At 34.9% G+C, this 15898-nt stretch overlaps 1 protein-coding gene across 1 annotated transcript in view; it reads left to right on the forward strand.

Moving 5' to 3' along the window:
* Nucleotides 1-15898, forward strand: part of LOC134265870 (uncharacterized) — a 63831-nt gene that overhangs the window by 35148 nt on the left and 12785 nt on the right. The window contains 4 exon segments of the mRNA XM_062748099.1: nucleotides 3580-3649; nucleotides 4426-4506; nucleotides 11098-12854; nucleotides 14572-15898. Of these exon segments, the coding sequence (XP_062604083.1) occupies nucleotides 3580-3649; nucleotides 4426-4506; nucleotides 11098-12854; nucleotides 14572-15898 (3235 nt within the window).

Consider the following 15898-nt stretch of genomic DNA (forward strand, 5'->3'; position numbering starts at 1 on the left):
GTAGATATTAATTGTTAAAATCATGCACCCCGGGGGTAGGGCAGGGCCACAATAGGGAATCCAAGTTTTACATAGAAATATATAGAACAAATCTTTAAAAATCTTCTCAAGAACTACTGGGCCAGGAAACCTGAAACTTATATGGAAGCATCCTTGGGTAGTGTAGATATTAAATTGTTAAAATCATGACCCCCTGGGGTAGGGCGGGGCCACAATAGGAAATCCAAGTTTTACATAGAAATATATAGAACAAATCTTAAAAAATCTTCTTCTCAAGAACCACTGGGCCAGGAAAGTTGAAACTTATGTGGAAGCATCCTTGGGTAGTGTAGATATTAAATTAGGCCTAGAAAAAAAATATGTTTGTTTCCGCTTTCCCGACCGACCCTAATTTATAGTGCCGACCCTAAATATTTTTTTAAATGCTTTTGTCCCATGATGTGCAAGATTTCAACCAGGGAATTTTAGCCTCCAACTTTGCAAGCTTTTCAAGACAGAAAGAAGTTTGGGTCACCTTTCTATTATAAGTTAAGTCACAGTAATGCTTGAAAACACCATTTCTTTTGTCATTAATGTTACTTCTATACATGTTCTGCTTAAAGAAGCAAAAAAAATTTTTTCAAAAAAAAAAAAAAAATTGCCTACCTACCTACCCTATATTTTTTCAGCCTGAAAGCGGAAACAAACATATTTTTTTTCGAGGCCTTATTAAAAAAAATGACCCCCAGGGGTAGGGCCGGGCCACAATAGGGAATCCAAGTTTTACATAGAAATACATATAGAACAAATCTTTAAAAAAGATCTGCATCACCCAAGTTACTCAGGTGAGCGATATGGCACATGGGTCTCTTGTTTTATTTCCTTCTCCTTCGGGACTTTTTTATTCTCATGTTCATAACTAAACCTAAAGATAAAAAAATGCTGGCCTTATAATGAAGAAAGGGGTCTCTTTCAAAATAGATAATTTCAGGGCTGCTGGGTCAGGGGTACCAGGGGGGTACTTTGACTAAAAATAAATTAATGCTTTGAAATATGCCCTTTGATAAGCAATGGTGCCTCCTTCAAAATTTGTGAATTTCATGGCTTTTGGATTAAAACACGAACCAAATACAATCACTGGAAAGTTGTTACATGATACTCAGGTGACCTATAAGACCTGTGGGCCTCTTGTTGCTTTTTAGCTCACCTGAGCCGAAGGCTCAAGTGAGCTTTTCTGATCACATTGTGTCCGTCGTCCGTCCGTCCGTCCGTCTGTCCGTCCGTCTGTCCGTCCGTAAACTTTTCACATTTTCGACTTCTTCTCAAGAACCACTGGGCCAATTTTGACCAAACTTGGTACAAAGCATCCTTGGGTGAAGGGGAATTTAAATTGTTAAAAGGAAGGGCCAAGTCTCTTCACAAGGGGAGATAATCAAGAAAAGACAAAAATAGGGTGGGGTCATTAAAAAATCTTCTTCTTAAGAACCACTGGGCCCAGAAAAGCTGAAACTTGTGTGGAAGCATCCTGGGGTAGTGTAGATTCTAAATTGTTCAAATCATGACCCCCGGGGATTGGGCGGGGCCACAATGGGGAATCAAAGGTTTACATAGAAATATATAGGAAAAATCTTTGAAAATCTTCTTCCCAAGAACCACTGTGCCAGAAAAGCTGAAACTTATGTGGAAGCATCCTTGGGTAGTGTAGATTCTAAATTGTTCAAATCATGACACCTGGGGATTGGGCGGGGCCACAATGGGGAATCAAAGTTTTACATAGAAATATATAGGAAAAATCTTTGAAAATCTTCTTCTCAAGAACCACTGTGCCAGAAAAGCTGAAACTTATGTGGAAACATTCTGGGGTAGTGTAGATTCTAAATTGTTCAAATCATGACCCCCGGGGATTGGGCGGGGCCACAATGGGGAATCAAAGTTTTACATAGAAATATATAGGAAAAATCTTTGAAAATCTTCTTCTCAAGAACCACTGTGCCAGAAAAGCTGAAACTTATGTGGAAGCATCCTGGGATAGAGTAGATTTTGAATTGTTCAAATCATGACCCCCGGGGGTTGGGCGGGGCCACAATGGGAAATCCAAGTTTTACATAGAAATATATAGGAAAAATCTTTAAAAATCTTCTTCTCAAGAACCACTGTGCCAGAAAAGCTGAAACTTATGTGGAAGCATCCTGGGGTAGTGTAGATTCTAAATTGTTCAAATCATGACACCTGGGGATTGGGCGGGGCCACAATGGGGAATCAAAGTTTTACATAGAAATATATAGGAAAAAATCTTTGAAAATCTTCTTCTTAATAACAACTGGGCTAGAAAAGCTGAAACTTATATGGAAGCATCCTGGGGTAGTGTAGATTTCAAATTGTCTAAATTATGATCAGTGGGGTAGGGTGGGGTCACAATTTGTATTACAAGGGGGAAATCTAGTAAAGGACAGAATTGTCAAAGCTTCTCAGGTGAGCGATGTGGCCCATGGGCCTCTTGTGTAAAGTTTTAAGTCCAAACTGCTACTTTTCTCTACCTTTATTATAAGTACAAAGCAGTAGAGCAACAGTCTTGACAGAGACTTCTGGTATTATCTATAAATCTCTTGAAATGACATTCTTGCTTGTTGACAGAACCTGCGAAAGTGTGATAAACTAGTTCTTCAAACTGGTTACGATATCGTAATCTGCAAGAGGCTTGTCAAAGAATTATTTATTTAACATAATAAGCTCTATCAAGCGTTTACATAATTCATTGAAAAAATGGTGTACAACAAACCTATAAATTTTATTTCAGACCATTAATAAATGACACAGTCGTATGGAAAGCACTCAGGCATGTGAATTTTTCAGATGTTGTTTAAAATGGCCCACAGGAAGATTAACATCTTTACATTTCTCTATATATGTACCAATACTGTAAATTGTTTGTTTAAAAAAAACTTAACCATGTTGACATGGTTGATATTTATTGGCAGTGCATTTGAAATTTGCCATGTTCGTAATATTCTGCCGAGAAATAATCCCTTGTAAGATATGGTGAAAAAGCGATATCCGTTTCTAATTTTCAGAAATAAACTTTCATTTAAGATTTAAGACAAGCATTTAGAAGTTTTTATATATATATAATTTTTTATGCAATGGGTAAAAATAAGTTTTGCCAAGAATCTTAGATGTTGACCGAGGTGTTGTAGCGAAGTGTAATACTCCCTCTGGTGAGAGAGTCCCCCCCCCCCCAAGGATAAGTACTAGGGACCAATTATGCATTTAAGCTTTTCAATACTGGATTGATTTTGCTTTTTCCTAGCCACAGTACTTAGGTAAGCCATGTGGTCCATGGGCCTCTTGTTATACTTTCATGTTAAATACATGAACATATACTAAAATCTGATTTTAGACAGAAGTGTTCAAGGTCTAAATGTTCAAACTATTCTGTATGTAAGTAACTATTGTCCTTTCAATAGTTTGTAACCCCTTTGCATGTCAAACATTAAATGTTTCCAAGTCATTTTACATTTTAAATATAAAGGTCATCTTTTTCAGTATTGTGACACATGGGACATATATATATATGTTTTTTTAAAAAAATTTTCTTGAAAGGGCATCAAAGTTGGAAGTGGAGGACAAGTTGAAGAGGAAGCATGAATCTGAGATAGGACAAAATACAGGGGTAAAAATGACTTGCATTTATCCGTTTAAGCATCCTTGGTGCTTTGAAAAAAAAAAAAGAAAAGGAGCTTTAAGTATGTTTTTTCCATAACTTGCTTTTTTCTTTGTGATATGTAGAGCATGAAAACAAACAGAAAATACTATTTTTAAGGCATCTTCCTTTAAAATGCATTGAAAAGTACAATATGTCCCTTTTTTCTCAGAAAAAGCACACTTAAAAGAAGAATGATGCAGTAGCTAGACAAATACTTGTCCTAAAACATTTCTGGATGGGCCTGGAAATTGTTCATAATCTCAGAGACCTGTGATACTCAGGAGACCATTCAAGAGTTTCCATGGGCCTCTTATGTTTCTTGATATTCTAAATTATGTCTAACAATCAGAACTAGAGTACTGTGAAATCACTAATTTTCAAGGGTTTAATTTTCATGGTTTTCAAGGTAAGAAGAGACCCACGAATTTATGTCCACACCGAAATGCAATTGTTCACATATATACACATGTATATTACTACTGAACAATTCTTCATGAAGCGTGAAATCAAATCCCCATGAACCAATGTATATACCTCAAACCACGAAAATTTAACCCCTCGAAAATATGTAATTTTTCAGTTTTTTAGCTTTGATTCTCGCAGCAAATATTTTGACATACATTTTATTTAAGAAAAGAATCTAACTGATTAGGTTAGCTAACATTTTTAAATACATGTAAATAAAATCATCAGCTTCTGCACATGCAATGATCTTGTTAATATCTGTATAAATTATTCAACAGGCTAAAAAAAGTCCAGGTTCTTACCCTGATAATAAATCTTTTGGAAGTCTCTCTCCATTAGGATACAACTTTCATGAAAAGGTGAGTCTCAATCTGTTAGGATGTTATAAACTTGAGAAGTAGATATATATTATTGTGTGTGTAGTTTTTTTAATTGCTTAATATAATAGTTTCTATTTGAGTAGCTTTAGGTTAAGGTAAACTTTTGTACGTGTAGTAAAATTTCTTGTCTTATGGCATCCTACTAACATTGGTGTCTTAGAGGTCTAATTATGTTATTTGTCATTTTGGACAAATGTGGACAGTCTGAAAATTTTTGTCTGGCATTGAAGAGAATCAGGGTGAAGACACTGCAGGAAGGACCTAAATGCTATGCAAGAGGAATTGCGAGTTGAAGAAAGAGAACTGTCAAAAGACCACAGAGTTGTCCACCGACAGATATAAAAAGTTGGAAATGACTACAGGGGAGAATGATTGTAAGGTAGCTACCTCTACCACCAAGCCCCGAAGCGTGGGTGAAGGATTCCCCTGTACCCATGAAAATCTGAGAAACCCTTAAACTTGTAGATGTGGAACTCTAGGAAGAAGGGGATGTTCTTATAATTCTAAGCGCTATAATCCAAGGGAATTGTTCAGTAGGGGATACAATAGGTACTCAATTCCTCATGTACCTGTGAATTTGTGTGAATTAAGAGAAAAGGCAAGATTTAAACTAAATGCAACTGGTGTGGAAGGCTGGGTATCAGCTGGAATTAAGAGGCCTCATGGAAATCAAGAATACAAGGAGAGAAAGAAAAGATACTAGAAAAGCAGAGAAACATTTCACAGGGTTCTCTTGAACAAGGGGTTTTACCATGCCTGCCTGCCATGGTTAAAGTGATGTGTTCCATGGTTAATTGAGCTGCGCCATGGTTAAAATCGGTGGCCGCCATGATTAACTTTTTACTGCATTTCAGTATTGACACCTAATTTTCCATGATTTGAATCCCGGTAGTTAATTGTGTTTATACTAATGACTACCACACACCTTGGATGTTTTGAGGGAAAGTGAGTTGTGCTAAACAAACATGGTCACTGATTAGCAACTATGCTAAGCCTGACAATGGAGAGTTAGTTAGTTTATTGATAATATATGTTTAATATATTATTGAATATTTATTAACCTGTAATGATCAATATCTTGAGAATAAATTATATAATGTCGGGGAATTCGAGCACATTCAATTGCTACATGTATATGCTAACAAATTTACAAAATTGACATAACGAGCAGTAACAACATGATAAACAGGTCGAGACCACTAGATTTTCTGACGTCAGCATAAATTTGCATGTAAATAAGCTATCTGTTTACTTTATCTACTGCTGAATGAGCCGCAATGCATTGTGGGCTACTACAAGTACCCAGCTGTGTTGAAAATAAAGGGCAACTTTAATTGTCCCTTGGAAACTTATTTTCAATTCTTTTTTGAGATTTGTGAAAGAAATATTTAAACTGATGTATAATCTGTCATTTCTATGCTCACATTTACAAAATTTGCTTTATGAAGCCTTATATCAACTTATAATACATCGGCCTAAACCATTGTTCAAAGAGACCTGGACCTATGCTATTGTGTCGATAAAACATTGAGTTTTTTTCACGTGATATATGTGTACATAGTTTAAGCAGGTAGTATATAGGTCCTTGGTTTTAGACAGCAGGAGAAGGTGTGCAATTATTATTTAACCCCTCAATATATAATCAGAAAATGTTTTATATACATGCAAACGTCAAAGTGTTTGTACGTTATTCGAAGCATCTATAAATTGTCTAAAACAACTTCAATATTAAATGTGAGCATGGAGCAATGTCTTTAGAATACACATGTATAATCTTTCAATTTCAGTCTTATAAAGTGATAAAGAAGCTCTACATTTTTTCCGGTGACAGGTTAAATAATGTGCAGTAAAACGCCAAAAACCATGTGTCGCCATTGAATCGGAAACATGTAGTAGAGTGTCATGCTTTGGGACTCATTCATTTGATTGGAGAACGGGTGTGACGAAGACATCGTCACATGTTGAAAATTGCTTTCCATATAAGGTAGTGGTCTTGACCTGATAAACGACAAGCATCCAATTTCTGTGCCCAGAAGAAGAAAATAACTCTTTTAAAGTTTCTTAATGTTTGTATTTAATCAATTCCTCATGCTTTGATTTTTAGCTCACCTGAGCTGAAAGCTGAAGTGAGCTTTTCTGATCACCCATTGTCCATAGTCCATCCGACTGTCTGTAAACTTTTCACATTTTCAACTTCTTCTCAAGAACTACTTGGCCAATTTTTAAGTAAACTGGGTACAACGCTACCTTATGTGAAAAGGAATTTAGATTGTTAAAATAAAGGGCCAAATCAGCTTCCAAGGGGAGATAATCAAGAAAATACAAAAATAGAGTGGAGTCATTCTTCTCAAGAACTACTGGTCCACAAAAGCTGAAACTTTTGTGGAAGCATCCTGGGGTAGTGTCGATTCTAAATTTTTAAAAAATCATGACCCCTGGGGGTAGGACAGGGCCATGATAGGGAATCCATTAGTTTTACATTGAAATATATAGGAAAATGTTTAAAAATCTTCTTCTCAAGAGTCAATGGACCAGGAAACCTGAAACTTATTTGGAAGCATCCTTGGTCAATGTAGATTCAAAATTTTCCAAGTCATTATTCCAGGGCATAGGCTTTGGCCATAGTACATATAATAAGTTTTAGATAGAAATTAATATAGGAAAAACTTTTAAAATCTTCTTTTCAAGAACCAATAGGCATGAAAAGCTAAAACTTAATATGTGGAAGCATCCTAGAGTAGTGTAGAATCTAAATTATAAAAATCATGACCCTCTGAGTGTAGGCAGGGCCAGAATAGGGAATCCAGTTTTTCATTGAAATATATAGGAAAATGTTTAAAAATCTTCTCCTCAATAGCCACTGGACCAGGAAATCTGAAACTTGCGTGGAAGCATCCTTGGGTGGTGTGAATTCTAAATTGTTTAAATCATGACCCCATATAGGGAATCCAAGTTTTTCATTGAAATATATAGGAAAAATGTTTAAAATCTTCTCAATAGCCACTGGACCAGGAAATCTGAAACTTACGTGGAAGCATCTTTGGGTGGTGTGAATTCTAAATTGTTTAAATCATGACCGCAGGGGGTAGGGCAGGGCCACAATAGGGAATCCAAGTTTTACATTGAAATATATAGGAAAATGTTAAAAAATCTTCTTCTCAAGAGCCACTGGACCAGGAAACCTGAAATTTATTTGGAAGCTTCCTTGGTCAATGTAGATTCAAAATTTTCCAAGTCATTATTCCAGGGCATAGGCTTTGGCCATAGTACATATTATAAGGGGAGAATCTAGTAAAGAACAGCATTGCCAAAGTTTTTCAAGAAAAATTTGTCCATTGTCGTTATAGTCATCGTTGTCATCGTAAACTTTTCACATTTTCATCTTCTTCTCAAGAACCACTGAGCCAATTTCAACCAAACTTGCCACAAAGTATCCTTGGGTGAAGAAGATTCAAGTGTGTTAAAATGAAGGGCCAAGCCCTCTTTCAAGGGGAGATAATTATGAATTAATGAAAAATTAATGGCATCTTTTAAAAATCTTCTCTAAAAACATAGGGCCAAGAAAGATGAAACTCACACGGAAGCATCCTCAGGTAGTGTAGATTCAAGTTTGTTCAAATCATGACCCCCCAGGGGTAGGGCGGGGCCACAATGGCTGATCAAAGTTTTACATAGGAATATATAGGAAAAATCTTTAAAAATCTTCTTCTCCAGAGGCATTGGACCAGGAAAAATGAAACTCATGTGGAAGCACCCTCAAGTATTGTAGATTAAAGTTTATTCAAATCCTGACCCCCAGGGCAGGGCCACAATGGCTGATTGATTGATTGATTATTGTTTAACGTCCCTCGAGAGAATTTTTCACTTATATGGACGTGTCCCGTATGCCAGTGAAGGTTTTCAAATTTTGACCTTTACTCGGCACTCAGGGCCATTGAGTAGTGAGGGATCTTTATCGTGCCAACGCCTGCTGCTGACACGGGGCCTCTGTTTTTAAGGTCTCATCGGAAGGACCCGCAACTTTCACTTCAAAGTGCCTTGCGCATGGCCAAGGAACAGTTGCTACCCATTTTTTATCGACTTAGGTCAGTCGCTGCCGAGATTCGAAGTCACGAACTCCCGATCATGAAGCGAGCGCTCTACCGACTGAGCTACAATATGTACCGTGAACGGTTCACAATGGCTGATCAAAGTTTTACATAGGAATCTATAGGAAAAATCATAAAAAAAAAATCTTCTTCTAATGATCAGCAAAACTATTTACTGGTGATAATAATATGGAAACATTCTCAGTTAGAGTTAATTCATTTCATGACTCCTCGGGGTAAATGGGGGCTATAATGGGCAATCAAATCTTTACATAGAAATATAAAGGAAATATCTTTATAATTCTTCTTCTCAAGTATGGCGAAATTATATATGTATGTTTTATTGATATATTGACATTCTCAAGTAATAAAAAATTTAAATCCCCTCTCCCCCAACAAGTAAACTTTTCAATACTGGGCTGATTTGTGTTTTTGTAACCCAGCCCATGTGCTCAGGTGAGTAATGTGGCCTATTGGCCTCTTGCTCTCCAACCTTTTGTATAAACCTTGTCTTCTTTTGTAACAACTACGGTAAATGAATTTCTGATAAAAAGGTGACATGTTTTTAGCTCACCTGAGCCAAAGGCTCAAGTGAGCTTTTCTGATCAGATTTTGTCCAGCGTCCATCCGTCTGTCCGTCCGTCTGTAAACTTTTCACATTTTCGACTTCTCATCAAGAAGCACTGGGCTAATTTTAACCAAACGTGGTACAAAGCATTCTTGGGTGAAGGGGAATTTAAATTGGTAAAATGAAGGGCTAGGTCCTTTCACAAGGGGAGATAATCAAGAAAAGACAAAAATAGGGTGAGGTTATTAAAAATCTTCTTCTCAAGAATCACTGGGCCAGAAAAGCTGAAACTTGTGTGGAAGCATCCTGGGGTAGTGTAGATTCTAAGCTGTTCAGATCTTGACCTCTGGGGGTTGAGCAGGGCCACAATAGGGAAAAAAAGTTTTTCATAGAAATATATAGGAATTTTTTTTTAAATCTTCTTCTCAAGAACTACTTGGCCAGAAAAGATGAAACTTATGTGGATGCAGCCTGGGGTAGTGTAGATTTTAAATTGTCCAAATTATGACCCTTGGGGGTAGGATGGGGTCACAATAGATATTACAAGGGGGAAAATTGGTTAAGAATAGCCTTGTCAAAGTTTCTCAGGTGAGCGATGTGGCCCATCCTGATGGGCCTCTTGTTTAGTTCTTCATTTTTTACTTTTACAAAAAAAATCTTCACAGTAAAATTGCTTTTCCATTTTCTGCAAGTGCCTGGCAATATTTACTTATCTATGAAAAAAAATCAATAGTGCTGGAAAAGCATACAAACATGAAACAGGTCAGGACCACTTGATTTTCTGATTTCAGCATAAATTTGCATGTAAATTAGCTGTGTGTTTGCTTTACTTACTGATGAATGAGTTGCAATGCATTATGGGCTACTACAAGTACTCATTCATGTTGAAAATAAAGAGCAACTTGAATTGTCACTTGGAAGCTCATTTTCAATTTTTTTTTTAGATTTATGAAAGAAATATTAAAATTGTTATATAATCTTTCATTTCTATGCTCAGATTTACTATGAAGCTTTGTATCAACTTGTAATGCAATGGCCTAAACCATTGTTCAAAGAAACGTGGGTGTTTAAATCATATAGATAATGCTTTTTTCACATGTCTGATATACGTATACATAGTTTTAGACAGCACGATAAAGTGTGCAATTATTATTTATATAACCCCTCAAAATTATGAGAATGTTTTTATGCACATACAAGCGTCAAAGCATTTGTATAGTTTTTGATGCAATTATTAATCATCTAAAACAACTCCAATATGAAATGTGAGCATAGAGAAGTGTCTTTGGAATATAATCTTTTAATTTTGGCCATATAAAGTGAAAAAGAAGCTCTACGGTTTTTCCGTCAAAGAATTTGTACAGTTTTTGAAGCAATTATTAATCATCTAAAACAACTCCTGACCAATATGAAATGTGAGCACAGAAAAGTGTCTTTGGAATATAATCTTTCAATTTTGGCCATATAAAGTGAAAAAGAAGCTCTACGGTTTTTCCGTCAAAGAATTTGTACAGTTTTTGAAGCAAATATTAATCATCTAAAACAACTCCTGACCAATAAAAACCACATGAAAAATCTTTAATATAATCTTTCAATTTTGTGCATATTGGGGCTCACGGTTTTTCGGTGAAAAATTTTTTGGACAAAAACCACATGAATCATAATCAGGTGTGATTCAAAAACATCATCACATGTTAAAAATTGCCTTCCATATATTAAAGGTAGTGTACCCGACCTGTTAAATGTGGAGCCCTTTATGAATGTACAAAAATGAATATTTCTGTTTTATAATTCATGGTTTCTTTCAAGCAGTTAATATTAAAATAAGTAGTTGAACTACATGTAATCAAACTTTTACCTCTGTTGCTAATTTCCTGTGAAATATAATTATTATTGTTGTATTTTTTTTTTCAGACCAGAAGAGTATCATTTAGGATTCATATTCCTGGAGATGTTAAAAAAATTTTAGGAGTTACTCTTTGTAGTATTCTCTTCAAAGAAATTGATGGGTTTGATTTGAAAAATATACCTGATACTAATCTATGGGAAGTTGAACTAGAAATTCCATCATATAGACAACATTTCTCCTACAATTACTGCATTGTATATGATGAATCAATACATTTAAATTTGAAAATTGTGAAATGGCAGCTGTTTGGCAAAACCAAAGTTTACACAACTGAAACTTTTCATTCAAATGCATCCCATGTGCAAATACAGTTTGCTTTTCATGATTATGAAGAAGTCGTGGATGGATATTTTTCCCACTGTTATTACATTTTTTTGTCAGTCAAAAAAGGGGAAGAACATGAATACATGACACAAATGGAAGAAATGAAGGACCTATCTTCGCATTTGGATGTGGAAGGGAAAAAACGTATCATAGAGCGTATGATAAAGATTGCACAAGAAAAGCACTTGACAACTATGGAACATTGTGCAGTTTTTGTGTCTTTTTTGGTTCAGATAAACATTCCAGGCAAGGTTTTGCAAACATTTTTCCCTCCTCAGTTTTCTGGTACTCTTTTGCGTAGGTGTTCAAGAGTGCCTATAGAGTTAATACCAAAATCACAGCAAAGTGATTACTTCAAGGTTATCGAGATGGTGTACCATTGTGTAGAGGGGGATGATGCAAATTTCCTGTCATTTTGCATCTATACATACCCACTGTATGATGCAGACATGTGCAGCAAAATGCTGATTGATGTAAAGGTTTCCAAATCTTCCATTAATAAGCTGCATGCAGATTTTGAAGGTGCAAAGCATGATTTAAAAGCATTAGTTCAGAAAATGTTGCAGGATGCACCAATGAAGGGTGCTCTGTCAAAGGAAATCAGTTTTCTGGAAAAACTGCAAAGAAGCCTTCCTTTTGATTTACAGGTTGTCATGTTTGAAACCTTGAAGATAATTAATGCAGTTCCTCTGACCTCATTTTTAGAGATTTTACATTCTGCTTGTGAAAGACGACTAGGGGAACTCTCTAAAAGTGGAAATATACTAGTTCTCATTAGTGATTGGGAAAAAATGATGCGTTGTTCTGTTCTTTCTCTTGAGAAGATTCAGGAAAAGGCTGAAAAATACCTCATTGAAAGTTTTGATAAGGCTAATAAAAATCACTTAAAAAGTTCATATTACAAGCTGAAAGATATGTGTATTTATGGATCACTGTTTGAAAATATTGATTCCAAGATAAGGTTGTTAAAGAAAATGGCTACATCATTAGATGAAGATGTCCACAGCTTGGTTACATGTTGTTTGATGGAGGAAAGTTTTCAGGATATTCCAGAAGAAGATGTGGAAAGTATCGTATTGACTTGGTTTGAGTGTGCAACAAAACATCATTGTGGAGATACTTTCAAGAGAAATCAGTTATCAGATTCTCTTGTAAGTCTGTACTTCTATGTTGGTAAAATATTTTCTATTCAGTGGCTCTCTTCACATGATGCACTTCTGAAGAAGCTGGATAAAAGGGCTTTTGAATACTTGAAAGAAGTTGATGTTGAAGACATCATCAAAACAATGTCAGAGATAGAGAGACAGTTTCAGGATGGACCAACTGAAGACATTTTTATATCACACATCCAGAAATTGTTCAAAGAAGGACTTGCAAATGGAGATATCGACAAAAAGGAATTGTATGGACAAACAAAAGCTTGTGTAGTGAATTCAAAGTAAGCATTGTTTATTTTATACCATATATTAAAATTTATAGCTAGACACAAATTTAGCAGTTTATCAAACAAAACTTTTATATACCGGTATTTTTCATGAGATGGAATTATAGAGATTCTAATGTAGATGATAGATGGTGTAGATTAGGTTTGTTAAAGTCAAAATTTTAATAAAATACATAAAACGAAACTGTTAAAATAAATGATTGTTTGCATGAATAAAAAAAATTAATGCCACCATGCTAATCAAAAAGTTTTCTGTCTTCTCTCCATTTTTTAAAAAAAGGGAATTAAAATACACACATCATTTCAAAATATAGAGGGGAGACATCTTTAAAAAAAAAAAATTCTGATGACCAATTTTCAAGAACAGCAAAGCCATTATTTATGTTGATGTGAAAGCATCTTAAGGTAGTATATTTAGGTTTCTTCAAATCGTGACTAATTGGCATTGGGTGGGGCCACAATGAGAAGATCAATGTTTTTTTTAACATGAATACTATATACAGGGTTAGTTTCGCCCTGCTTTATTTTTACACTTGCAAACAATTTTGCCCTGTCTTTAATTGACCCAGTTACACTTTTGTTAAAGAAATTAAATTGTATTCAAAATGACTCCTCCAACAGCCCTATTCATAAATTTGCACACAAACCAAACCAAGGTTTTCAATTTCAAAGATTGATGTTGCTGTGGTTACTAAAATGAAATTGGTGGCAAAAACTTACAGTTTTGTATACTGTCAATGTAAATGCACACCTAGAAAAAATCATATCAAGAATAAGTTTTTGATTCCAAGATGTGTTGCCTTCAAAAAGTATCAATCCTAAAGCAGTTTTGTGGCATGCATGATATAACTTGGCACACAAGTACAACAAAGATACAAAATTGTTTTTTTTTTAATTTGATGAATGATGTTGCCATGGAATTAAAATTAAAAATTTTGTAAAATTGTATTAATTCTGGCTGAACTCTTACAGTTAAAAAAAGAAATTTTGAAATCTTTCAAAATGTCACAAAAAAGAGACATGCAAATAGATCAAGATATATGATTGTCTTTTTTTCATTATTCTTTTTAACAAAAATTGAAAATTCTGTTATAAAGTTTTCAGTCCCAGCATTTCACACAAAAATAAATTACTTTTAAAAGTTATTTTCTCTTCCTTCAAATTATAGGAAAAATATTTTGTATAAATGAAAAATTTGAACATCCAGAAAATCCCATGTTTGAAAGCAAAGCAAGCACACAATATATTGTCAGTCCATGCAGCTGTGGTGAGCAGACTTTGACGATTGAACGCACCCGGTGAATTGTAAACACCAACAATTTAATGCAAAAATATGATGCATGTGATCGATTTGCTAAACTCTGTACTCAACAAAATATACTTGGAAATGCTTTCTAACATTTCTACTTTGACTAAAATTATTTTTCTGGATTAAAGTTTAAATATTTTCATTAATCCAAGATTGCCACTTTTCCTAAGAATAAAGTTTGCTGTAAAAGTGAAGGATGTGATAACTGCCAAAAAATTTGAAGTTTTAATAACTTTTAAATGAAATAAAATTTTCAATTAATTTTTGCGTGAAGTGCTATTAAAATATATAAGTCGTAATATTACAGAGAAAATATTAACTTTAAATCTGTGTCCAAGTACCTTTTATGTCAATATTTTGTCCAAAATTCCTTGGATTGACAGTGTTTATTTTATTTTTCAGGCTGAAATTGCAATATTTTTTAACACTGATGGAGTGTTCTGGATTGCAGACAGACATGGGATCTGAAGAAGCATTTCTACTCATCACTAGTAGTCATCTTTTATGGAAAAGTGTATTAACCGCCACAGGGAAGAAACAGGATGAGATATTTAAGAACAAATATGCAGTGAAAGCCAGGCAAGCAATCATCGATTTAAAAATGGCAGTTGAGAAGAAAACAGTAAGGCTTGAAATGTTGCAGTGTCTTCAAGACAGAAGAAAGTTGTGCATGAAATTGTTTACAATAGTTGATGAAAATGGATGCAAAGAAGTTGAAAAGAGCTGGAATGATATTATGAAAGAAAAAGAGTCAATAACTCAAAACCTGCAGATGACAAATGATGTTTTTGAAGAAATAAAGCAAAGAATGAACTTAGATTTACCAAAAAAGGAATGTGTTATGTTTTGTATGAAGTTTTTTCATGAGAAAAACTCCATTATGAACCAAGGAGATTTGAATATTGCAGATGCAAGAAATCTCATCCATTATGAGAATTTAATAAAAGATATTTGGGAAAACTGCAGTAACCTACGCGAAGTGGTGAAATCTGAAGTATTCTGGAATATTGCCAGTGAGCATTTTCACGAGCTTGATGTTGAAGCTGAAGTAGATGAAGATCAGGGAGAATCTTCACTTGGAATTGCATTACTCTTTGAAGAAAATGAAGATGATTCAGAGAGTCAGATCATAACAGAGTTGCGAAAGGGACATAAATTTCTTCAATTTTTATCTGTCAATGTTCTTCAAAGATTTCAAGAATTTTGGTCACCATTACTCTCTGGCGAAGACACTCATGTGGTAACTGTTCAGAAAAATCTAGAAAATTCAGATATTATCCCAGAATTAGAATTAGCTCAAAGAATCTGTTGTCGTAAAGCAACTGTCAGAGTTCATGAAGCTCTCGAAAAATTCAGTAAATTCGAAACACAAAATGAACAAGTTCAGTTGGTTAAAATGGTGTTGAATGCTTTCAAAGTGGATGTCACAAAAGATCAAAGTTTCCAGGATGCTTTGTCAGAGTATGAAAGGCTTCTAGAAGGAGAAGTGGAGGAATTGACAATATTTCAAATTGGTGAATCATTGAAGCTAGTTGAAAAGGTAGTCAACTTTGTAGATGGTAATATGCTAGCAGTATTAGAAGAACTCCAAAGATCATCCCTGCTGATAGAATTTCTACAGACAGTCGTAGATGAAGACATAAGAAATTTAATTGATGCTGTAGAGGAGCATTCAGAGCAATATGTCAGAGAGTCTACAGTTTCAGATCTAATTGAAGTGAAAGAGATT

Source organism: Saccostrea cucullata, unplaced genomic scaffold (genome assembly GCF_032062105.1).
Source record: "Saccostrea cucullata isolate Sc308-1 unplaced genomic scaffold, CSIRO_AGI_Scuc_v1 ctg157, whole genome shotgun sequence".
Taxonomy (NCBI): domain Eukaryota; kingdom Metazoa; phylum Mollusca; class Bivalvia; order Ostreida; family Ostreidae; genus Saccostrea; species Saccostrea cuccullata.